This window comes from Chrysemys picta, chromosome 3 (genome assembly GCF_011386835.1).
Source record: "Chrysemys picta bellii isolate R12L10 chromosome 3, ASM1138683v2, whole genome shotgun sequence".
NCBI classification, from domain to species: Eukaryota; Metazoa; Chordata; order Testudines; family Emydidae; genus Chrysemys; species Chrysemys picta.
Window position 1 is genome coordinate 144,831,139 of NC_088793.1, and position 25,477 is coordinate 144,856,615.

Here is a 25,477-nt window from a genome sequence, read left to right on the forward strand (position 1 = left end):
CTCCGGGGCTCGAGGCAGGATTTATGGCCGCCGGGAGTGGGCGACCCTGTCCGCTACCCTCTTCCCAGCAGCGTCTTCCTGCCCCCGGACCGCGGGCACCAGGCACCCACCGCCCCCCGGCCGCTCCTCCCCGCCCCCCTCTCATAGCAGCTCCCCGGGTGCAGCCGAGCCCCCCGGCCCGCACTCACCCGCAAGCAGCGGCCCCAGCAGAGCCCGACGGACCCGTGAAGCAGCGCACCGGATCCCCTCCAGCTGCAGGAAGAGCCGGGTCGGGCGCAGGCGCAGCCCGGGACCTAGGAAGCGCCTGAGCAGAGAGTGCGCAGGAAGGAGCCCGAGAGAGAGAGCGGGGGGTGAGTGAGAGGCAGAGCGGGGTGGTGGCTGGGGATACTGGGGAGTGGCTGGGGGATGGTGGGAGGTTTTGGGGAGGGGTGGCTGGGGATACTAGGGAGGTGACTGGGGATGGTGGGAGGTTTTGGGGTGGGGTGGCTGGGGATACTGGGAAGGTGGCTGGGGGTCGGAGGTTTTGAGGTGGGATGGCTGGAGATATGGGGGGGGGTGGGAGGTTTTGGGGTGGGGTGGTTGGGGATACTAGGGAGGTGACGGGATGGTGGGAGGTTTTGGGGTGGGGTGGCTGGGGATACTGGGAAGGTGGCTGGGGGTCGGAGGTTTTGGGGTGGGATGGCTGGAGGTATGGGAGGTTTTGGGGTGGGGTGGTTGGGGATACTAGGGAGGTGACGGGATGGTGGGAGGTTTTGGGGTGGGGTGGTGGGGATACTGGGGAGTGGCTGGGGGATGGTGGGAGGTTTTGGGGAGGGGTGGCTGGGGATACTAGGGAGGTGACTGGGGATGGTGGGAGGTTTTGGGGAGGGGTGGCTGGGGATACTGAGGGGTGGCTGGGAGATGGTGGGAGATTTTGGGGAGAGGTGGCTGGGGATACTGGGGAGGTGACTGGGGGTGGTGGGAGGTTTTGGAGGGGTGCCTGGGGATGCTGGGAGGTTTGGGGGAGAGGTGGCTGGGGATACTGAGGGTGGCTGGGGGATGCTGGGAGGTTTTGGAGGGGTGCCTGGGGCTGCTGGGAGGTTTGGGGGAGAGGTGGCTGGGGATGGTAGGAGGTTTTGGGGTGGGGTGGCTGGGGGATAGTGGGAGGTTTTGGGGTGGGGTGGCTGGGGGTGCTAGGAGATTTTGGGGTGGGGTGGCTGGAGATACTGGGGAGGTGGCTGGAGGTCGGAGGTTTTGGGGTGGGGTGGCTGGGGATACTGGGGGGGTGGGAGGTTTTGGGGTGGGGTGGTTGGGGGTGGTGGGAGGTTTTGGGGTGGGGTGGTTGGGATACTGGGGGGATGACTGGGGATGCTGGGAGGTTTTGGGGGTGGGGACTGGTTGTGTAGGTAGTAATTGGGGGTTGTAAACTCTTAAGATATGAAGCAAAGCAGAAGCCACTGAACATCAGACTGGCTTTATTTTTTACCTGATTTTCAGACTCTGAGGGTTATAACTTCCAGATTTTCACAGCTGGAATTCTGCAAAAATGTCTTGTTTATGGTAAAAATGGAAAATGTTGACTCCATGCTTTAGCCCTCCTCCCTCCCCCTTCAAAAATATGTCTGTAATTTTACGTAGAGAGACAAGGTGGGCAAGCTAATATCTTTTATTGCACCAACTTCTAATTTTAATTTAATTTTACGTAAGTGACACTTTTTGTAAATTTTTATTTCAGTGGGACTGCTCAGGATAGTAAGTTAAGCACCTGCCTAAGTATTTGCAGGATCAAGACCCTGTAAAATACAAAAATATATTTAATTTATTAGGGCAATTTTCTAGGGAATTCAAGATTAAGATGGATACTCCTTTTGATTTTTATAGAGTATGCTCCAATAAAAAACATCAGTTTGTCTTGTGAGCTTGAATGGCTAAAGAAATTTTGAGATTAGAAAATGTAGGTGTAACTGCCAGGTTAGGTGATCTACCAAATGGGTCATTTCCATGGTAATGGTGCAGAAAGTTCAGGAGATCTGAAAATTTTGCCTAAATTCACAAAATCCGAACAAAGACCATCAAGCAAGAACATTAACGGGAGCCTAAACTTCATTAAATAAAGAGTGAATTGCCTGATGCCTAGTTTTTCAGTGCCCTGGATGCCAATCCTGGCAGAAAAAATATGGACAAAGAAATTGTAATTCTCTGATGATGTTTAAAACCTCACAAAAGATACAGATTCACCCATTTGTCATGTGATATTTATTCAGCCCAAGAACTGTTTAAAACTAAAGAGGAGTACAGCTTCTTTGAATTGTAGACTGTATGGGCAACCATGGAAGAAAATTAAGCCAAAAATACCAAGTGTGGATATCGAGGAAAAAGAGGGTCAAGTTAAATCTAGATAAATGCATTATCAGAGCAACTGACATAATAGTCATTTTTTTGAAGTGTAGCCCTGCTAAAGCAACAGTAATCCCCAAGGTGAGGCTGCCATAGAACTATACTGAGCAAGAGACGAGATCAAGGATGATAACTGAAACGTTCATTTCTACCCCCTGGTAATTCACAAAATATCAAATAATAAAACTGCTGTCAGTTCCTCAGTCTAGCAGTGTTTTTTTGGCACTTGTCCAGTACTGAATATAGCAAACCTGAACCAGTAAGTTTATCTCAGCCCAAAAATAGTCGTCTTATTTCATTTCAATTCATTTTAAAAAGGTAAAATCTGTAATCAAATATTTTCATTCATTATAGGTAAGAGGATCTGAACAGGGTACACGTATTAAACATGGAAGAAGAAGAAGATGACTATATGTCTGATTCTTTTATTAATGTGCAGTAAGTAGCTTGCCTAAGTACATCATACACATCTACATCCAGTAACAATACTGATCATTTTGGGGATTTAGTCGTTGAGTTTTTCACTAGTGTTTATGAAGAGCCTGTCATCCCTGAATCAACCATTCTGTCAATTTCCAGGCATCTCATTAAAGGCCAAATCCTCTTTTCATTACTCACACAAGTCACAGGGAGATTTCACTGGGATGATTCAAATGAGTAAAGCAAGCAGTATTTTAGCCAAAATGAAAATTTAGGCCTAATTTTTCAAAAGTGGCTATTGATATTGGATGCCTCAATTTAAATATTGGATGCCATTTTAAAGGGTCTTGTTTTCAGAAGCTGGTTGCTCAGCACCTTCTGAAAATCAGGAGGACCCTTTAAGGTGTCTCAGGTTGGGCACCAAAAATTCGAGGCACCTCAGATCACTAATTACTTCAAAAAATTGGACCTCCCCCACTCTATGTACTTTATTTTTGCATTTACCATGCCTCTCCTCCCAAATATAAATTATTTGTAGGTGGCTAAGGTGAAAAGTTGAGGAGCACTGTATTCCTTACAAGTCCTCACCAGTTCTGTTGTGGAGACATTATATGTCTAGGTGGAAATGGAAATGAGGCAAGATGGCTGCTAATGAAACTCTTCTGGTAACTGCTGTTTCCCAGCATCAACAAGGTAGCCTGAGATCCTAAACAAGAAAGAATCCATCTGAGCTGTATAGTAGTCTAGCAGGCAGGATAAATAACTCTTTCTAAGGATTCTTTCCTTAAGAACTAATCTTTTAAACTGGTTAGTTCTAATATAGACAAAAGCATTTCTGTAAGGTGCAACCAAACACTTGCATTGAGCTGTGTGGGATCCCTTTTGATATGTCACTTGCATTGCAGAGGAGGAGAGAATGGGAAAAGATGCTTTCTATATGAGATAGGAGAACATCCAGATGGAAACACCATTTTGACTGTGTTAAAAGTTTAAACATAGTCTCTATTTGCAATTATATTACAGGATAAGTAATATAATTATTGTCATTCTTAAAAGCCATTTAAAGGCTTTTTCAAGTGAAGCATGTGTGTTTGCAAGATGTGGTAAAGCTACAAGAATTAGCATGGGGGGATTAAGCAACAAGTTGTGTAGCTGAAACTACTTTTAACCCTTTTTTAGTCTAATTGAGTGGGTTTCAGGTTCTCCATTTAAATGTCTGACCTTCACCTGTCTTATTGTAGGGAGATTGTTATGGAGGAAATAATTTAATTTCTTTTTTAAGGAAGTTTAATGCAGATTATATTTGACATTTTAGTCATACATCAGAAAAATCAAAGTTATGTTTTCCATGGACTAGAGCAGCCACCATTTTAGAACAAAGTTACTTGTTTTCATAGTGAAAAAAAAGACTATGGACCTATTTTCTAAAGGTTTTCACATATTATAGTTCAAACAGCACAATGAATTGTATTCAAATTCCTTCCACAAACAAATAGTATGAATTAGAAGTTTTTGCCCAAAAGATAATTTTTTAGTCCATTACAAGCAATTGAAAAATAGGGTATTAGAATGGAAGTGCAGTGATTCAAAGATATGGAGAAATCAGAGCTTAAGATTTTCAATGTAGGCCTCCCCAGTCTTAAAGTCACTCCCCATTCTCAAGTGGCAGCTATATATTTTCTCTGGAGTTTGGACCTTGACAAAAAGAAATTTGACCAAGAAATTTGGACCTTGACAAAAATAATTGATTACCCCTGCACTAGAGGTTGCTTATACAAAGCTGATTCTATATCCTCACTGTTTCATTGTAATGGATTATGCTGCCATTAAACATTTATTGCCTCTTAATTAAAAAAAAGACAATATTAATACTTATTTTTTTCCTTAGACAGGATATCAGGCCAGGATTGCCAATGGTGAGGCATGTGAAAGAAGCTATTCAAAAAGAAGAAAAGCAGAGGGAAGCTAACCAGAAAAATAGACAAAAGAGCCTAAAAGAAGAGGAAAGAGAGAGACGTGACACTGTGTTGAAAAGTGCTTTAGGAAATGAAAACAAAGGCTTTGCTTTGCTCCAAAAGATGGGGTACAAAAGTGGGCAGGCCCTTGGCAAGAGTGGTAAGTTTGTTAACGTCTAGAATTTAGATGTATGCCCATTTTTCAAAATGTGGGTTTAAAAGGGTACCTGTTACTAATACTGTTCCACCTTATCTCTGGATGAATTCAATGAATACCTCTATAAGAACTCCTGCCTGTTAGGGTAGTTCTTAACTGCCACCTTGGCACAGCAGAAGAAAGCACAGAAGGTGAGAGCAAGCCCTTAAAATCTCTGAAATAAAAAGGGTGAGGGATATGGGGGAATTGGAGAAGGAAGAAACAGTACTTGCTGCTAACTAAATGGTATTTCAGATGTGGATGATGTTTTACAAAAATCTTACTATCTGTAGCAGGGCATAGCCTTTTGATTTTGGTGTTCCTTCCAAGTAAGTAACTTTTAAACATTAAAGAACCTATCTCCAATCTGCACAAATTTACAGCTTGATTCTGGAAAGGGATCTGTGCACACAGACGCTAAGTCCTTCTGCACAGAGCCCTAGTGAAGCAAAAATGTCACCTGGGATCTATCAAGAGTAAATCACTAGGGGATGAATAAATGTTGCACTCCATGAGTGAATAGTGAGGCTTAGTTAGTTAATGTTTGTAAAATGTCTCAAGATTCTCATATGAAAGATGCTACAGAAGGGTGCAATGTATTATTAATTATTATTGTTATTTACTAATATGTTATACCTGTCAAATTAAGCTGTCCTTCTTTGGTGTATAGGGCAGCAGGCTGAATGCAGCACACAGCAACACTACAATTCAACAGAGAAAATAAGGAATGCCTGATCCACTGGTCCACTGTCAGTGCACCTTGATGCTTGATTTATCCATCTGTTAAAAAAAAATTACCATAAAAGCTAATTATTCAGTGGCAAAATCTTGTGTATACTTGGATAGGCTGTGTTTATGATTTGGGGAGAGACCTGACTTCATAAGCTGTCTGCCTTTTTTCCTACAGGAGGCGGCATTGTTGAGCCTATTCCTCTGAACATTAAAACAGGTGTGTAATATTTACCTCTTCTAATTATCATAGAATCATAGAATATCAGGGTTGGAAGGGACCTCAAGAGGTCATCTAGTCCAACTCCCTGCTCAAAGCAGGACCAATTCCCAACTAAATCATCCCAGCCAGGGCTTTGTCAAGCCGGGCCTTAAAAACCTCCAAGGAAGGAGATTCCACCACCTCCCTAGGTAACGCATTCCAGTGCTTCACCACCCTCCTAGTGAAAAAGTTTTTCCTAATATCCAACCTAGACCTCCCCCACTGCAATTTGAGACCATTGCTCCTTGTTCTGTCACCTGCTACCACTGAGAACAGTCTAGATCCATCCTCTTTGGAACCCCCTTCAGGTAGTTGAAAGCAGCTATCAAATCCCACCTCATTCTTCTCTTCTGGAGACTAAACAATCCCAGTTCCCTCAGCCTCTCCTCATAAGTCATGTGCTCCAGACCCCTAATCATTTTTGTTGCCCTCCGCTGGACTCTTTCCAATTTTTCCACATCCTCCTTGTAGTGTGGGGTTCAAAACTGGACACAGTACTCCAGGTGAGGCCTCACCAATGTCAAATAAAGGGGAACGATCACGTTCCTCAATCTGCTGGCAATGCCCCTACTTATACAGCCCAAAATGCCATTAGCCTTCTTGGCAACAAGAGCACACTGTTGACTCATATCCAGCTTCTCGTCCACTGTGACCCCTAGGTCCTTTTCTGCAGAACTGCTACCTAGCCATTCGGTCCCTAGTCTGTAGCAGTGCATAGGATTTTTCCGTCCTAAGTGTAGGACTCTGCACTTGTCCTTGTTGAACCTCATCAGGTTTTTTTTTTTTTTTTTGGCCCAATCCTCTAATTTGTCTAGGTCCCTCTGTATCCAATCCCTACCCTCCAGTGTATCTGCCATGCCTCCCAGTTTAGTGTCATCTGCAAACTTGCTGAGAGTGCAGTCCACACCATCCTCCAGATCATTAATAAAGATATTAAACAAAACCGGCCCCAGGACCGACCCTTGGGGCACTCCGCTTGAAACCGGCTGCCAACTAGACATGGAGCCATTTATCACTATCTGTTGAGCCTGACGATCTAGCCAGCTTTTTATCCACCTTACAGTCCATTCATCCAGCCCATACTTCTTTAACTTGGCGGCAAGAATACTGTGGGAGACCGTATCAAAAGCTTTGCTAAAGTCAAGGAATAACACATCCACTGCTTTCCCCTCATCCACAGAGCCAGTTATCTCATCATAGAAGGCAATTAGGTTAGTCAGGCACGACTTCCCCTTGGTGAATCCATGCTGACTGTTCCTGATCACTTTCCTCTCCTCTAAGTGTTTCATAATTGATTCCTTGAGGCCCTGCTCCATGATTTTTCCACGGACCAAGGTAAGGCTGACTGGCCTGTAGTTCCCCAGATCCTCCTCCTTCCCTTTTTTAAAGATGGGCACTACATTAGCCTTTTTCCAGTCATCCGGGACCTCCCCCGATCGCCATGAGTTTTCAAAGATGATGGCCAATGGCTCTGCAATCACATCCGCCAACTCCTTTAGCACCCTCGGATGCAGCGCATCCGGCCCTGTGGATTTGTGCTCATCCAGTTTTTCTAAATAGTCCCGAACCACTTCTTTCTCCCCGGAGGGCTGGTCGCCTCCTCCCCATACTGTGCTGCCCAGTCCAGCAGTCTGGGAGCTGACCTTGTTTGTGAAGACAGAGGCAAAAAAAGCATTGAGTACATTAGCTTTTTCCACATCCTCTGTCACTAGGTTGCCTCCCTCATTCAGTAAGGGGCCCACACTTTCCTTGACTTTCTTCTTGTTGCTAACATACCTGAAGAAACCCTTCTTGTTACTCTTAACATCTCTTGCTAGCTGCAACTCCAAGTGCGATTTGGCCTTCCTGATTTCACTCTTGCATGCCTGAGCAATATTTTTATACTCCTCCCTGGTCATTTGTCCAATCTTCCACTTCTTGTAAGCTTATTTTTTGCATTTAAGGTCAGCAAGGATTTCACTGTTTAGCCAAGCTGGTCGCCTGCCATATTTACTATTCTTTCTACCCACTGGGATGGTTTGTTCCTGCAACCGCAATAAGGATTCTTTAAAATACAGCTAGCTCTCCTGGACCCCTCTGCCCTTCATGTTATTCTCCCAGGGATCCTGCCCATCTGTTCCCTGAGGGAGTCAAAGTCTGCTTTCCTGAAGTCCAGGGTCCGTATTCTGCTGCTCTCCTTTCTTCCTTGTGTCAGGATCCTGAACTCGACCATCTCATGGTCACTGCCTCCCAGGTTCCCATCCACTTTTGCTTCCCCTACTAATTCTTCCCTGTTTGTGAGCAGCAGGTCAAGAAAATCTCTGCCCTAGTTAGTTCCTCCAGCACTTGCAACAGGAAATTGTCCCCTACACTTTCCAAAAACTTCCTGGATTGTCTGTGCACCGCTGTATTGCTCACCCAGCAGATATCAGGGTGATTAAAGTCTCCCATGAGAACCAGGGCCTGCGATCTAGCAACTTCTGTTAGTTGCCGGAAGAAAGCCTCGTCCACCTCATCCCCCTGGGCTGGTGGTCTATAGCAGACTCCGACCACAACATCACTCTTGTTGCTCACACTTCTCAATTTTATCCAGAGACTCTCAGGTTTTTCTGCAGTTTCATACTGGAGCTCTGAGCAGTCATACTCCTCTCTTACATACAACGCAACTCCACCCCCTTTTCTGCCCTGCCTGTCCTTCCTGAACAGTTTATATCCATCCATGACAGTACAGTAATTGTTGGAGTTCACAGTCTCTCAGCTGCTCACAACAGTGTTTTGAACTTAAACAGGCAGAGGTGGCCTTGGTCATGAAGAATCACAAAAGCGGAAAGCAGAAGAAAGGCTAGAAAACTACAGAAGAAAGATTCATATGAAAAAACAAGCAGATGAAGATGCTGCAGATCAGTTTAGGTAAAACGATTTATTTTCATATATTGTTGTAAACATTTTCAGGTAATGTAAAAAAGGATCCGGGTTTCACACTTATCTTAAACTGGCTGCCTCGGGTTTGACTATCATCAAAATGTCGTATCAATTCTGAATAACATTTGTGTGATGAGTGGGCCCTGGGGAGGGTAATTACCAACCATTTAAAAAGAAAAAATGGTCTGACACATGAAAACTAAAATACATAAATTCCCTCTGCTGTGCCCCTTAATTACAATGGACATTAGCGATGCCAGGGGACAGACAAAATAATGTACCTATTGCCATTTGTTAGACGGTGCAACTTAAACAAGAAATCTGTTTTAAAAACTATTTAAATGTAGCCTCCTCAGGGAAGACACATATGTACATATAAATTTACAATGACGTTCTTAAGCTTCAGCACGGTCCTGTTTAGGATGGCCTTCTCTGATCCCGTCAGAGGACTATATGCTTGTACAAAGGCATTACAAAGAGTTACAAATGTTGTGGGGAACCATGGTGTGTCTAAAATCTCAACTAGCTTTACATTACAATAAGTTCTTGCCTATAATGTGTGAATTTTTTTATCTGCCTGTTGATTGTAGCTAGCTACTTTTTTATTGACAGAATGAGATTCAAAAGCAAACAAGAAGAACGTAAGATAGAAGGGGACCTTAGAAAAAGCCAGAGGGCCTGTCAGCAATTAGACACACAAAAGGTAAGGCTAATATGCTGCTTTGGGATGGAAGGATGGTTTATAGTGTAGAGCTGGCTACAAATTCTTCAATCTTCATGTACAACAATATTATTTCACTTCTTAACAGTTTTGTATAATATTGGGTGTTATTGGACTGAAGTGGCAATGCTTGTCTCCCTGAGATGCCCTGTGTTACCCAGGGACCTTCTAGTGCCAACTGGCAGAGGGCACAGGGTGCATAAGGGTTACAGGGATCCCGTGGGTCTAGTATCTACATCCTAGTTTGCCAAAGGATGTCATGTAAGAGCTCTACTGAAAGCCTGTGTCACACTGGTCATCATGATCATTATGAAATGGATGGATAATATGTAAGGGGGGGGGGGTGTGCTGAAAATAATGTTCTTACAATTTCTGACTTGGAGCTGGTCACCAAACGGTGTTAAACAAGTTTCTTTCAAATAAGAAACTTTTCTGGCTGACTGGCTATATGCAGATTGAATGATGTATTCTTCACAATGAATGCCTATCTACAGTCTGAAAAAAATACTAATCAAGTGATTGCAAAGTCTCCAGGGGGAGATTCTAGACAGGAAAAAAACAAGGTATGGGGGATTACCCTTTTGACAAGTGAAGATGGACTGGTGGAACTATATCTGGGGGTGCAGAGGTAACACAATTATCCTTCATTTAGGAAGTAAGTTGACCATGTATGTGTTTGCCTTATGAAAAAAGGATCACAGCCAGTCTTTGCTGAAAAACACTGGGAAGACTTTGGGGTGAGCTAAACTTTAATTAAACAAGGGCGTGTCTTGTTAATTAAGTTTAGGCTCTGGCACATGTGTTATGATTTTATTTTATATTTAACCCTTTGTTTCCAATATTTCTGCATGCTATCATTTGAATCTTTGTTAAATAAACTTATATTTTCTCTGTAAACAAATCTAAGTGTTGTATCTTAAGCAGAGCTGTGATCTAAGGTGTAACTGGCAAGCAGGGGTAGACTGTTCCTTTGGGAGCAGAGGATCTGGGAATTCTGTGAATGTCCAGTGGAACAGATGCTGGATACACCAAGCGTATCCTCAGAGGGCTTAGGGGTGGTGTGTGCCTATTGCTAACTTGCTAGTAGCCATCAAGAGCCTGTGTCCCATGGTCCAATAGTGCTCATATGGGACAGAAGTTACGTCCTTGGGCTTAAAGGCAAGAAATACGTTCCACCTGAATTCATTTTGGTGTGTAAGCCTTTTAAGAACACTTCAGACATCAGCTAGAAGGCCTTTTCCGCCTTGCTGACCATTTACTATTTATATGTCTCATGGTAACTTGTGTCAGGCTATCAGATTGGTGGCGGTGTCTGGCTCAGAGGAGGCTGCTCACCTGCCATCCCAGACGAGGGAGAAGCTTCACAATGATGGGCATGTGCAGACTCAGGATTTTTAACTGTAAAATCATAAAAAGAGCCTTCTGAAAGTGGACATGGGCAATAAAGAGAACCAATGACAAAAGCTACAATAATAGTTTGCTGTGCAGTCTTGAACTTTACCAGCATATCTGGCACGGAAGTTTATTTTAGCATCTCTTTAAATTTGTTTTTAAAAAGCAGCAAACCCACAAATAGCCCTTGCTGTGGTCCAATGTGGTCTAAATTTGATCAGTTCTATTCTTGAAGCTTCAGTGTCTCAAGATCATAATTTATAACAAAGTTTATAAAGTGGTACTTGTCCCATTATAAACTGTGTTCATCAGGCATCTGCTGGAGAAACCTATAGAGACAGAGAGAACTTTGCTTGTAATTTTTTTTATTTTTAAGGATATTAAAGTTCCCAAGGAGATTTGGTACTGGACAGAACCTGAGCAAGAAGAAAAGGATCAAGAGGAGGAAGAAAAGGATGAATACAAAGATTCAGACTTAAGTGTGAGTGCTGAAACATAAGTTAGTATGAAGCTGTCTTCATTTGTAAAACATGCATGTGTGTGTATATACACCTCTACCCCGATATAACGCGACCCGCTATAACACAAATTCGGATATAACGCGGTAAAGCAGTGCTCCCGGGGGGCGAGGCTGCACACTCCGGCGGATCAAAGCAAGTTCGATATAACGCGGTTTCACTTATAACGCGGTAAGATTTTTTGGCTCCCGAGAACAGCGTTCTATCGGGATAGAGGTGTATATCAAAGCTCTAATAAGTGGCCTCTCTTTCTGCCTTGCAAAGTGATTTTGCAATAATATTAGATGGAGTATAAAGCATGATTATACTGATTTGGAGTAAAAGAGCAAAATTAAATGATAACACTACCTCACCTTTGGGCCAAGATTTTCAAGAAAGTCATGATTTTGGGTGTCTTATTTTTAGGTACCCAATTTGACACTTGATGGGTCTAGTTTTCAGAAAATGCTGAGTAATTGCCTCTAAAAACCGGGGCCCTCAAATCAGTCACTTTTGAAAATCATGCCCTTTATGCCCAAGAACCCACTAGTGTTGTTATTCTAATGAACTCAGTCTGTGGCGGAGATGGGTGATAAAAAAAATCCCATCAGGAATATCATTCACTTGAAAGAAGGTATTTTTAGTTGTTCAGTAGGTGAAAATAAGGAACAGCCAACATCCTTTAACCAGCTAGCTCGCCATAGATCATTGGCGCACCACAGGCCACAATTTGGAGACTTCTGCTGTAGTATCAGTTACGGTGTACTAAGGTTTCCATGTTTTTGATTGCAGTATCGTGTGATCTTTCCTTAGAGAGCCCTTTTTAGCACCAGAACTATTGATTAGCAGGAAAGACAGTACACCCCAGGGGCCCATCCCAGACTGTTCGATTGTGATTCCTACTCAAAGCTATAAAATATATTTCTCTGTATGTATATATGTAGGTATTAGAGAAATTACAAATCCTGACTGCCTATTTAAGAGAAGAGCATCTTTATTGTATCTGGTGTGGAACAGCATATGAGGGTAAGAGTTAAATCCATCTTGGATATAATTTTCCTTTGGTTATGTATTTGGAGCCATATCCTGCAATTCTTATTTATTCCTTATCCCAGCAAAATTCCCATGGAGGCCAGTGCCACTAATGTTATCCTTGAAAGTAACTCTTGTATATATTGGCTGGATTTAGTCATTTCTCCTTTCTTGGGTTTCAGAACTAGTGAATGATCAATATTGGGCTCTGAATCAGTATTTTGAGGTCAAATTGGTAACATTCTCCTCTGAAACATCCCTCATCAGTCCCACATGTACCACCTTTCTATTTTATAAGTTTATAAGAACTTCAAACTACAACACTATTCGGAATTAACTTAATCTGTTTGTACTGTTTCTCCATCACCTTTTTCTGACTCCCCACCACTCTCTTTTTAAATAAGATTTCGAAGATTATAGATCTTTTCTTCCCATATCTGAAATATTAACCTTCTTTTCCTTTATGCTGTAGAGGCTGCAGATTTATCTTCAAACTGCCCTGGAGATAGTTCAGCAGATCACGACTAAAATCTTTGTAATAAAAGGAACTCTGGAAAAATATTGTTGATTCACAGCAGTATTTTAAAATCTCTCCATGGGACATCAAGAATACACACAAGTACTGCAGGTGGAAAGACATATTGAAAGGTTCAGAGCACACTTTTGAAAGCACAGAAGCAGTTGTAGATTTTAGATTTTTTTTAAAAGTGAAGCTAGTCATTGAACTCACTATTTAATAAGAATTACAAATTTACATATGTACTTCATGCTAAATAATTTAGGTGCAGGCAGGAGTTTTGCAGGTTTCTACCAAACTAAAAACTGCAATTCCAGTCTTGCACCTCAGAGGACAGGCAGCTAACTGCACCAAATTGTTATGGTTTATGATTTCTGTACACCTCCAGTTGGAGGTACCTAGGTTCAGACTGCTAAATTTGTGTGTGTGTATATATGTGTGATTGTGGACAGATGGAGATTTGAAATGGACAGTACTTGACTTTGTAACCAACATTTTAAAGGCTTCCCTGGGGGGAAAACACTGCCCTTCCTTTCCCACATAACATAAAGCATGGAATAGAGGATAATCAGTTGACAGTGAATATTGGTTAAGTCTTTACAGTATACAGTGTTAGACAAGTCATTTAATATGTGTCCTTCAGTAGGATGTCTGATTTGAACCTTAAGTTTATTTTTTGTCAACATAATCGGCCAGATATGTGAACTCTGCTGGTTGAAAATCGTCTCACCTTGCACAAAGTATTTGGCTTCATCAATCTCTATTGCTTAATGTAAATATGGATGTTTGTATAGAAACTCTAAATTTCATCAATTTAGTGGGTATTTTTAAAGTGTTTTGTTCATAATTAAACAGCTTTTTGTAACTATCTTTTTGTCCAACTTGGTTCCATTTAGTCAATACCTATTGAACAGTGGCAGCATTGTCCATGAGCAGCAACTGCTAGTGGAAGTAAATCCATAACGATGACAGAAAAAGGAGCTGAACTAGAAGAATTAGCTTTTTCTGTAAGGCAGGTAGCAGCTTGTGTTAGACACATCATAGAGTTGGACTGAGACAACCACCTACACATCAGTTGTGGTGAACAGAGACTTTACTGTTGTAAATCTTGAAGTTTAATGGGCAAGTGGTAGAGGACCTCTTAGTTATTGCATGCCAGCTGCCAAGGAAAAACGTGCCAGTAAGAAGATGTAACACATGGCACATTCACGTCTCACAAGCACCCCCTTGGCTGAGTACATGTCCCTGCACTCTCTCTGTTTGTGGTAGGTCTTCAGTGACTCAGCCCTCTGGTCAAGTCACACAGTCTGAATGTGAAACGCAAACAGACCCCTTCCAGGGAAAACAGTCCAACAGGGGCCTATCCCAGTATCCCATGGTTGGAATATCTCTGTAGCCCTCCCTGGGCCCCATACCTGGTATGGGGGCTTTGCTGCAAGGGCTTTCTCCCCGGAGACTCTTCACCCTCTTAAGGCCTCCCTTAGCCCCATACAGTCTTCAGCCTGACCACAGGGCTCCGTCGCACTCTCCCCAGCTTCTGGCAGCACTGCTCTGTCCAAGGTCCTGCAGCTCCCTCAGCCAGTTACACACCATCCATGCTGCTCCAGCTCCAGCAAGGAACTGAACTCACTCTGGCCCTGCAGCTTGTTTTATACCAGGGGTTCTCAAACTGGGGGTTGGGACCCCTCCGGGGGTCATGAGCTTCAGCCTCCACCCCAAACCCCACTTTGTCTCCAGCATTTATAATGGTGTTAAATATATTAAAAAGTGTTTTTAATGTATAAGGGGGAGTCATACTCAGAGGCTTGCTGTGTGAAAGGGGTCACCAGTACAAAAGTCTGAGAACCCCTGTCTTATGCTGACGTGCTGGGTGTTGACACAGCCACTCTAGGCAGCTTGGAGGATCCTCTCCACTGCCCTTTTCTGGGATAGGGTGTGGCAGGGCACAAGACCTTCAGCAGATGGCTTCAGAGGGTCTGGTATACTCTGTCACAGATGAATATTACAGAACTTTCCCTGAGAGGAAAGGAAATCCAATTAAGTGGCTTTTCTCTGTGCTAGGATATACTCTCACTGGCATCTTGTGTCACTAGGAAAGAGGAATTAGTTCAAAACAGGAAGATGTCAAACATTTGTTTTAATGGGGAAGAAAGCACTTAAATTCACCTAAAAAAAAAATGAGCAAAGCTTACATTTATTCTCATTCATTACAGAAGAATCCACCACAAGTTTAGAATTTATATACAACTGAACACTATCAGCAGGCCAGCACCAAATTTCCCTACTTCAGAGAGCACAAACGTAGGAAGACATCTACTTTCCTGCAGTGGTTGGGGTTTTTTTAAGGCGTACTATTCATTCTAATAGACAGCCAGGTAATGCTAATACTTGATCCATATAAGAACAAAAATTATGAATTTATTCACTGTTTCTAAGAATCAGAATAGCTATCTACAAACATAATATTGTAAATTTGGGCCCTGTTTTTGCAATGGGCTCTGTGTAGGGGGACCAATGGGTCCCTACATAGGCACAAGGATGTCAGCAGGCAGATCCCTGCTCAATGCAAGACTGGGGCCTTATTTTCTAAGAACAGCTTTTAAAGAACGGTTATGCTACCCTTTGGCACTGACATGTTGCAGTGATGAAAGCATTAAAAATGCCTATGACAGCCTGAGTCCTGCCTCCAACTGCTCTTTATAAGCATAGCCAGGACTTTTATATTAAAACATGCCCCCCCCAAAATCTAACTATGCAACCAAATGTTTAAGACCCACCTGAACCCCTTGATCTTATAGAGGATGGGAGAGTGAAGCTGCAGAGCCAAGGAAAAGGTTCAGAAATTGGGCACCTCTAGGACAAGGTTGGCAGCTTGGGGGAAGAGAGAAAAAGATTGGGAGTGCAGGGAGGAGATGGTATTTACTGGGCTCGCTCTCCCTCTCTCTACAACTTATTGGAGATTGTTTCCTTGCTCTGGAGGTCCCTTGGCCTCTTATTGATAGCACCCTCCACAACCACTTGGTCTGTGGCACCTGCCTCACCACAACTCATATCCATGCAGAGGTGCTGGAACTAGGAGTGCGGGGGGTCTGCAGCACCCCCTGGCTTGAAGTGGTTTCCATCATATACAGAGTTTACAGTTTGGTTCAATGGATCTTAGCACCCCCACTATACAAACTATTCCAGCATCCCTGTCTCCATAGGATATATATATATATGAAATGGGGGAGAGAGGGGCTGTCACTGACTTCTCCTGGGAAGTGGACAGAGATTGAAGACCACATCATTACGATGAGGCTACTACTGAGGGAACATTGTGGAGCCCAAGCAATCGACACAGCTGACTTGGGTAGGATGCGGATTTACATTTCAGAGACAAATCCCAATCTTCAAAAGACCAAAAACAGATCTTATCTGTTAACTCAGTATTCAAACTGTGGAGGTGTGGAGGAACATTTGAGAGAGGGGGAGAAGGCAAGTGGCAGAGTTTGAAAACTGCTGTATTAACTCATTGTGACACCTGGTTTCTATAAAGTGAATCATTAAACTGAGCTTTAATTCTCAAAGGGACACATTCTTTAAGAGCCTAAATAGTTTTAAATTCTTCATTGTTTGAAACACCCTCATTGTATTAGCATTATTTGATACAGCACCAGCAATTTGGTAATAATTTAACATTCAGATATAAAGACAAAAAAACCCAAAAGCTTGCAATCTTCAAATATGTATAACATTTCTAATGCTTTCTTACCAAATTTTATCATTTTCTATTTGGCAAACATTAACTTGTCTGGTGTTTTTAAGTGGAGTGAAATTTATTATACTAATGTAATAACAAACAACTTAAAAGGTGCTTTAACAGATATTTTGGTCCATGTGCCTGCAACAAGCATATTAGCTATTGCTAATTATATGCAGATACCAATCAGCCAGAGAAGAGCACACAGCACAGACCTTGTCTAGAGAAGACTCTAGCTATTTTCCCACAATGTTAGACAGTAATAAAGACACATGAACCTTCTCTACACAAGAGGCTATATATCACAAAGGGGACTTTTAGGTGCCCTGCCTCTTAGTGGAATTCACTGAGTTAGGCACCCAGGCTTTCTGTACAATGCATGGGGAGAGTTAGAATGGGATTCACAAAAGCCAGCCCACTGAGCCTACTAGATAGCTTAGGTGGAAATGCTGTGGAGAGTGATGTGGCCTTTGCCAGGGATTCTCAACCATTTTCTTTCTGACACCACCACAACATGCTATAAAAACTCCACGGCCCACTTGTGCCACAATAACTGGTTTTCTGCATATAAAAACCAGAGCCCGGCATTAGGGGATAGCAAGCAGGGCAGTTGCCTGGAGCCCTATACCCCGCGTGGTGGGCTCCAGGACCCATGCTTCAGCCCCATGTGATGGGGCTTCAGCTTTCTGTCCTTGGCCCCAGTGAGTCTAACACTGGCCCTGCGTGGTGAACCCCCTGAAAGCTGTCTGTGGCCTCCCAGGGGCTTAAGGGAGTTGAGAGCCTAAGTCCCAACAGAGGAAGACACCTACCTCCACTTCAGAATCACACCTTTCTCCTGGAGTTAGACACCTAAGCCAGGTTAGTCATTTTTCATGAAAAACCACAAAGGAGGATTATGCTATAGCACAGCAGTTAGAGCCCTCACAAAGGATGTGGGAGATCTGGGTTCAAATCTCTACACTGCCTGATGTGGAGAAGGGACTTGAACTTGGGTTTCCTACCTCTCAGCAGGCTGACCTAACCACTAGAGTCACTCACACTCTTTCTCCGGCCCCATAAATATTTCATTATTTACTATAAAGTGGAGCAGCTGCAACAAGAGATTGAAACCAGTGGTTTGGATACTCTCATGGGAGGTGGAAGGACCCAGCAGAATAGAGATTTGACCCCAGGTTGCCCACATCCTGGGTGAGCATATCCAGCCACAAAAAGTTGGCACCCTCTGGGACTTCACCAGTAGAAACTCAGTCACCTTGGGACTTTAGGGGCGTACAGGGTTAGATGGCAGCTGAGCAGTGATTTTGTGAGTGCAAGTGGTGCCTAAATGTTGGACTTAGGTGCCTAACTGCTATACTAGGCACCCAAGTCCCTCTTGTGAACCTAGCCCTAGCACTTCCACCCATACAGCCAGAGGTGGCAATTTTTCCTAAAATTTCCTACTGTAAAAAACCCACAATATTTCTAGGTGACATAAAAATAAATGGTTATTGCTGGGAGAGAGCAAAAGATTTAAAACAGCAGGCAGCAGCAAACCTAAGTATAAAAGGTCAAAACCTGCCTTCTTCATACTTATGGAAATAAGAGGCCCTCTGCACCGGACCTGCTGACGTTCTGTTGTACAGCAGGGGCAGACTGTAGACAGACCTCTCCACCCCAGGAAGTACCACGGTCTAATACTGCACAGTGGTTCCCTCCACAACAGTGGATGAAAATAACTATGGGCCTATGACTGCTGATCCACCTATAAAACACAACACCCACCACCTGCCCACAGGTGAGAAAGGGCAGGGGCACAAGGCTTCAGACTATGGGGTGTAAGTAGAAATGTATACTGATGCTCTGGATCACAAGAAGAGTCTTTCATTCCCCCAATCCCTGCAGAGATCCCCATGTAAAGCCTGGTTTTGTAAAGGACAATAGGATTAAACCTAAGATTCCAAATACGTTTGTCACGTTTCAGCAATTTTAAGGGGGGGGGGTGTCAAATTCTGGACCGAAACAGAGCTCATGTTGTTCCTTTAAATAGGGTGCCTAACGTGTATGTGCGTTCTTTGGGTTATTTTTAGCAACACGCTTCAAAAGCTCCAGTACAGCAGATGCTGAAGGTCTCTTTGCAACGTCTTTTGAGAGCAATTGCTCAATTATGTGTTTCTGTAAAACAAACAAACAAACAAGGTACAGTATATATTAGAGGAAATAAAATACTGAACGTGAATAATGAGGAAATAGATGAAATAATGTGTTATACTGTACCTCTAACGGAAAGTTCTTGCTGAACTCCTCTGGAAGTACACATTCTCTTATTTTGTGCCACTCCTAAAAATGACACCAAATAATTTTTTTAGTATGATATTTTCATTGACTGCATTTTGAAGCCCTGTGATTGAACCACACAAAGCATGAAAACAAAATAATCAGAAAATGTTGTGATAGGTGGAGAGTGAGTCTTCAAAAGACAGCATTTGTCAAAGGAAGTATCTGAAAGCTTTCCATTTGGCTGTAAGGTGTTTTTAAAAGTATTCTGTAGAGCTTTGAGTTTGTTGGCTTTTTCACCTTTGAGCCTCAAGGTCCATGAAGACCTGCTTCTGCCTTATTTTTGTCAAATCCCTGGTTCTCACTGTCAATTAAAAAGAAATAGTAGTTCTGCACCCCAGACTCCATGGAAAAATCTACAGGAGTGGACTTAAACTCTGCTGGCATCACTGCTACTTGTGAGACAAGCAGATGCAAATAGCATTCACCGCCCCCACCACCACAGACACTCACACCCACCCACCCCATGAATGCCATTAGAATAATTCAAAAACATCTTTTTTAAGTCACTTTTAAATAATCAGTGCTAAGTCATAATGACCGACATTTTTAAACCCAGGTGCCTAAAATTAGGCTCCTAAATACATATTTAGGTACATAAATAGAAGTGGCCTAATTTTCAAAGATGCTGAGCAACCCTCGCTCTAAATTAAGTCAATAACAGTGGCAGGTGCTCTGCCCCTTTGAAAAAATCAGACCACTTCTAGTTAGGTGTTCATATATGGATTTAAGAACTTAATTTCAGGCATAATTTTCAGGTTTGAAAATTTTAGCTATGCTCCCTGCCCCAAAAAGCTTGTAATTGAAGACAAGACATGACCGAGGAAGGTGACCAGCATTGGGAAGGCAGGGGAAAGAGGACAAGCATTACAGCAAAAAGGATAAAGGTAGCATCAGAGGTCTAATTTTAAAAAATAATGCTGAAGGCAGAGAAACCTCTGTTTTGATCATCAGACACATGCCTTTTGACCAATTCCTGTGGTCCTTCCTTAAGCAAAACTCACTGACTTCAAAGGAAGTTTTACCAGAATGAGGGCTGCAAGCTAAGGTACCTCAGAGATTCAGTACAGCACATAACAGACAAGCCATTTCCCTTCCCCCCCCAATGTAATTTGACCTGTCAGCAAATCCAGCCAAAAAGCATCCCATACATCAAGAGTACAAAGCAGGGTGTGTAGGTTACTAGCTGTAGAGTGCTTCAGTCCCATGTAGGTAAATGTGATATATATTTTACAGGACAGACGGATAGGTTTGTAGTTCAATTTCTGTCTCTGCTACAGACTTACTGTGTGACTTTGGGCAAGGCCCCAATCCTGAATAGACTGAAACACATGTGTGTAAGTTTAGGCACCTGAGTAATACTATACACTTCAGTAAGACTACTCATGTGCATAAAGTAGAACTGGTAAAAAAGGTTTTTTGATCCAAAATGTCTTTAATTTAAAAAAAAAAGGCAAACTTTTTTGCAGCAATTTGTAATTGATTTTAAAAATCATTTTTTAAACAAAATGAAAATTTGTTTCAAATAAAAAATTATTTCATTTTTGAACAAGTGTTTTTTTGCAGGGGGTTCTCTCTTACTTTCTCTTTTTTCTCCCCTCCCTTATTCTTGCCCTTTTGGAGGATAAAGGGAGAGAAAAGAGAGTGAAAACCAAGCAAAACACCCACATTCTAACATTTTCTTGGTTTTTGAACATTGAAAAATATTCAGTTTGACAAAAGCAACCTGTTTTTTCCCATGGAAATTTTTTTAAAGATTTTTTTTTTAATTTCCCATTTTAAAAAATATATGTATCCTTTACAACTCAGTCTTAGCATAAAGTTACACACGTGGTTAAGTATTTGGAGAATCAGGGTCTAACACCTGTAAATAACACAATATTTCTTTACCTTACAGGGTTTTTGTGAGGATAAATAATGAGACACTAGGATACCATAGTGTTGAGGGCCACATAAGTGTATCAATTGATATTGCTCTCTCTCTCTCTCTCTTCCCCTCTCTGACAGAGATTAAATTTGTTGTACTAGACAGCAGAGCTGTCTGACAGACTAGATAGCAGATGTAGCCAACAATTTTAGTTTATTGTTCATTTATTGTGTGATGTTATGATTAATCAACATCATATATATTCATTGTATGTTAATTAGAGTTAATTTGTAGGATTATAGAAGTATAAGATTGATCAGTATTTAGAGGAATCGTATTGGGTAAAAGTAAGTAGGGCTGAAACGCAAGGCCTACAAGCTGAGGCCTGTAAGATTTTAGCTTACCCATACTAGGCCATCAAGTTAAGAAATGCTGATATAACTAAGTGACCGAAAAATAACCCGATGCCCTAAGATTACGGGAAAAGATGTGCCAGTGGGTGATATTGCAAAAAAAAATAACAGTAAAAGTAATTTTTTGCTTACAAGATAGCAAAATGTGATTACTGGGTAACACATGCCCTAACCGCAGTGTGCATGATGTGCAGAAATGCTAATGAGGTTAGTTAGAATTACGTTATAAAAGAGGGTGCCTAGCTTAGGAAAGTTGAGCCCCCTATGGGAAACTCCAGCAGGAACCATCCCTCTACTAATCATGAATCCATGAAAGACCTATGAGACCCTAACACTTGTTAAGGATGTGAGTAGAACTATATTTGTAACTTGTGCATAGGTTCAGAAAGAATTTCTATATGCTTGGGTATTCATAACTTTCTCTGAAACTTTAATAAAACTTGTAAAACAGACTTGTGAATGTCTGTGTGGTCACTACCCTTGGTCTTTATGTATTCCTAGAGACTCTAAATCTGAAGCAAGTAGCAAAGGTGACTTTCACTCTGTTAAGACTGAAACTGTAGCTGCCAGAGCCGAACCCACGGTGGTGTAATACTACATTACAAATTCACTTTAAATAAAATGAAAGGCTACACAGAGGTGACAAACAGATAGCACCAAAACACATTGACAAGTGAATGGTGCTAAGGTAATTTTTGTTTTAAAGGGTGGGGGACAGCTTTTATTAACAAAAGTAATATGCATATGTGGGTCTCACTGAAGTGAATTTTTAGGAAGGAGAAGAGAGGATGAACACCTGATGTACTGGTATAGGGAAGATATTCCAGACATAAGGGGCTATAAGGAACACTACATCATATATAAGTTATACGTCAAATCATATTTTGCCTTATATAGTTTTCTTCTGACCTATTTTTCATTAATAATTTAAGATTACTTACATTAATTTTTTCAGCGCCAGTGGAAAATATCCAAAGAATTTCAAAGAGAATTAATCCTAGTGCAAATATATCCACTTCCTGTCCATATTTGTCTCCAGCCTGTGGTGATTACAATAAAAATAGCATATAGCAGACATGCCTTTTAGGTCTAAAAATGTATTGTAATTGAAGTGTTTTCATACAGTCCAAGCTAAAATCCCTATGAAGTCAATGAGAGTTTTGCCTTAGGACTGCATGATTGGGACCATCAGGCCCTCATACAAGTCCTTAAATCTCTGTGCCAAAGATGCCCCATCTGTGAAATAGGGATAACATTTACTGTTAAGTGAAATAAAATATACAGACTTTAAAGCGTCCATAGTCCCACATACATAGGATAAGTAATTGATTCCCCCTTAGAGAATCAGATACAGAGATTCTAAGGCCAAGATTTTCAATAATGGATGCCTAAAGTTACCCAAATTCACATTTAGGTACCTAAATTAGTGGCCTGGTTTTCAAAATTGCTGATCACCCAGAGCTCCCACTGTCTTCAAACTTTGTAATGTAAGACAGTATCGATGAAATAGGATCACCTCATTTCACAACTGACTTAAGCAATTTGCTTCAGATTTTCCAGGGGGAACAAAAAAATCTATCCTGGTTTAGGATCAAACCTGGAAAACTTTAGGCAACTGGTTTAGTACTGGAGAAATTAGGACAGGGATGGCTAAATCTGGACTTAAATGCAAGGATAACTATGGAGACATTCACATCTCCTGATGTCTTACTATTAAACCTGCAGTAACCGTTACCTGTTCTGGGCTCATATATGATTTTGTTCCCTTTTCTGTTGTCCGTAGGTCATCTGTCATTGAAGTTACAAGTCCAAAGTCACCTATTTTTATTTTATCTTCACTAGATATGAATATGTTGAGGGGCTAAAAAGGACAATTAAAAAAATGTCTCAGTTTCACATTACAAACTTTTAGCACCAGGGGAAAAAAAAAAAAATCAGTCATAGGGTACTTCAGTGGAAGAGTTGCTAAACATTCAAGGAAATGAATAGGAGTTATGTATCAAAATAAAAACTATTAATTTAACAAGGAGATTTTAAACACACTAGTCAAAATTTGAAATCATGACTGCCACAATAACGAATTGTTCTCATTTGCGCATACAGTTAAGTACTACTGTGTTATTCCATAACAGTGGTTTTCAAACTTTTTTTTTCTGGTGACCCAGTTGAAGAAAAAATTGTTGATGCCCACGACCCAATGGAGCTGGGGATGAGGGGTTTGGGGTGTGGGAGCGGCTCAGAGCTGGACCAAAGGGTTGGAGTGCGGGGGTGAGGGCTGCGGGGTGGGACCAGGTATGAGGGGTTCAGGGGGTGGGACGGGGTTCTGGGCAGGGGGTTGAGATGTGGGAGGGGGGTCAGGGCTCTGGACTGGGGCTGGGGATGAGGGGTTTGGGGTGCAGGAAGGGGCTCCAGGTTTGGGGGGGGCTTAGGGCTGGGGCAGGGGGTTGGGGTGTGGGCTTACCTCCAGCAGCTCCCGGTGAGTGGCGCAGCTGGGGTGCACCACAGACCACGCTGTGCCCCGGAAGTGGCCAGCAGCAGGTCCAGCTCCTAGGCGGAGGCGCGCAAGTGGCTCCACGTGGCTCTCGCCCGCAGGCACTGCCCCCACCCAAGCTCCCATTGGCTGGGAACCCCTGTGGTCCCCCTGCGTAAAAGCCGGACCTGCTGCTGGCCGCTTCCGGGGCACAGCGCAGTGTCGGAACAGGTAGGCACTAGCCTGCCTTAGCTGGGCAGCACCACCAATGGGACTTTTAACGTCCTGGTCAGTAGTGCTGACCAGAGCCACTAGGGTCCCTGGGTGCTGAACAAGGCGATACGGTGCCTTATGTAGTAAGTGAAGGCAACATAGTAAAGGCCTAATGAAGGCCCAGTATGAGGCCTGAACCAAACTAAAGTAATGGTCAAGGCTTTGCTAGCATAGAAAGCAAAGTTAAGCTGTGAGCAAAAGGCAGGCCCTGCTCACAGAAGTTGGCAAGGAAAGGGCTGATGTTGCAGAAATATATATTCATTTAGCATAATTATAGTATAAACATGGTACCAAGACACACTATACCGGAACATTCCACAGATAACATGGAACAGGCCGACCCATCCCAATGACAGGGGCAAAAGGGTAAAATGATGGATAGAGTTGTTTTGATCGAACCAACAGGTACAAGGTGAGAGGCGGCACCTTATTACGTAGAGGGGTTGTACCTTGCTACGTAGAGGGGTTGCACCTCAATACGTCAGGAGTGATGTGTAATTTGTTTGTACCTGTGTATAAGAATGTGTCCCTGGGGTGGTGTCTTTGTCCGGCCACGGGGGCAGTGGAAAGTCCCGCCACTGAGCCGGGTCCTTGCCAAGAGGCATCTATTAGTAGTATGCCCAGTAGACTAAGTAATCTACGGGGAACTGCAATTGTGTCCGAGATCGCAATAAACCTGGCCGAGGTGCCTTTGTATCTTAGTAGACTCTGTGGTTATTGGGGATTCTCGTCGGGTCTGCTGTGTCAGCTATCTGCGCAGAGCTGGGGCAGCACACAGAGGGAACACACGCACGCAGCCAAGTGATATCAACAGGAGAAAGCAGAAGCACCACACCGGTAGCCTCTCACAACACCTTACATGCCACGACCCAGTACTGGGTCACGACTTGAACTTTGAAAAACACTGCTCTATAGGGCATTAACTTCAGTACACTAAAATATATGATGTGTTATATGTGATTTATTTAAATTGATTTTGAACTCAAACTTGAAACTTAATATAAACCTAAAATACAGCATTTCACATTCAAAAGTGCTTTGTGATTTTATACCCAATCTTACACACACTGACAGACCCTTATGCTCATATGGAGTCCCACTGAAAATAAAATAACGCTTCAACATTTTCTGATCCTCCAAACATTTATTCATTACATCTGTCCACCCACACAATAATCATCTGTTCTGCTTACCTTGAGGTCTCTGTGAATAAACCCTTTAGAATGAATATATTCCACTCCTGTCACTATTTGTCTAAATTTGATGAGAGACTCATCCTGGTAATTTTCCTTCCCTCTCTTTTCATTAATCCAGCCCTCCAGTGTTCCTTTCTCACAGAATTCCATTTGGATAAAAAGGCAATCACACAGCAAATCTGGCCTCACTCTGTAAGAGTAAAATTAA

The 25,477-nt window shown here is 42.5% G+C and overlaps 3 protein-coding genes across 9 annotated transcripts in view; 1 reads left to right on the forward strand and 2 right to left on the reverse strand.

The window, feature by feature from the left end:
- HEATR5B (HEAT repeat containing 5B) overlaps nucleotides 1-314 on the reverse strand; it is an 87,226-nt gene extending 86,912 nt beyond the window's left edge. For 3 of the 4 annotated variants that reach the window (XM_005296259.5, XM_005296258.5, XM_065590528.1), the window contains exon 1: nucleotides 189-314. The gene's annotated coding sequence lies outside the window, so the exon portion shown is untranslated. The remainder of the gene's footprint in view (nucleotides 1-188) is intronic. The other variant, XM_065590531.1, reaches the window with a different exon arrangement.
- On the forward strand, nucleotides 224-13,866 carry GPATCH11 (G-patch domain containing 11). Of its 3 annotated transcripts, none has more exons than XM_005296260.4 (9): nucleotides 224-350; nucleotides 2,731-2,814; nucleotides 4,685-4,911; nucleotides 5,855-5,896; nucleotides 8,707-8,827; nucleotides 9,452-9,542; nucleotides 11,329-11,433; nucleotides 12,394-12,475; nucleotides 12,954-13,866. In XM_005296260.4, exons 2-9 carry the CDS (start codon nucleotides 2,765-2,767, stop codon nucleotides 13,007-13,009), a joined length of 774 nt encoding a protein of 257 aa, XP_005296317.1. In that variant the 5' UTR covers nucleotides 224-350; nucleotides 2,731-2,764; the 3' UTR covers nucleotides 13,010-13,866. The 3 variants fall into 3 exon arrangements, with proteins under 3 accessions (XP_005296317.1, XP_065446606.1, XP_005296318.1); XM_065590534.1 differs by having other exon boundaries at nucleotides 256-374; XM_005296261.5 differs by lacking the exon at nucleotides 224-350 and adding an exon at nucleotides 1,393-1,539.
- A 1,252-nt stretch (nucleotides 13,867-15,118) lies between these two features.
- Nucleotides 15,119-25,477, reverse strand: part of EIF2AK2 (eukaryotic translation initiation factor 2 alpha kinase 2) — a 43,696-nt gene continuing 33,337 nt past the window's right edge. For both annotated transcript variants that reach the window (XM_008174370.4, XM_005296262.5), the window contains 5 exons: nucleotides 25,267-25,459; nucleotides 23,066-23,191; nucleotides 22,272-22,370; nucleotides 18,991-19,053; nucleotides 15,119-18,888 (listed from right to left, as the gene is read on the reverse strand). In XM_008174370.4, coding sequence (XP_008172592.2) covers nucleotides 18,769-18,888; nucleotides 18,991-19,053; nucleotides 22,272-22,370; nucleotides 23,066-23,191; nucleotides 25,267-25,459 — 601 coding nt within the window. In that variant the 3' untranslated portion in view covers nucleotides 15,119-18,768. The remainder of the gene's footprint in view (nucleotides 18,889-18,990; nucleotides 19,054-22,271; nucleotides 22,371-23,065; nucleotides 23,192-25,266; nucleotides 25,460-25,477) is intronic.

Excerpts from the sequence above, each read along its gene's own strand:
- GPATCH11 (XM_005296260.4), top strand. The coding sequence starts at position 2,765 with ATGGAAGAAGAAGAAGATGACTATATGTCTGATTCTTTTATTAATGTG. Across the intron at positions 9,543-11,328 it reads AGCAATTAGACACACAAAAG|GATATTAAAGTTCCCAAGGA; the intron begins GTAAGGCTAATA and ends TTTATTTTTAAG. Across the intron at positions 12,476-12,953 it reads GTGTGGAACAGCATATGAGG|AGGCTGCAGATTTATCTTCA; the intron begins GTAAGAGTTAAA and ends TTTATGCTGTAG.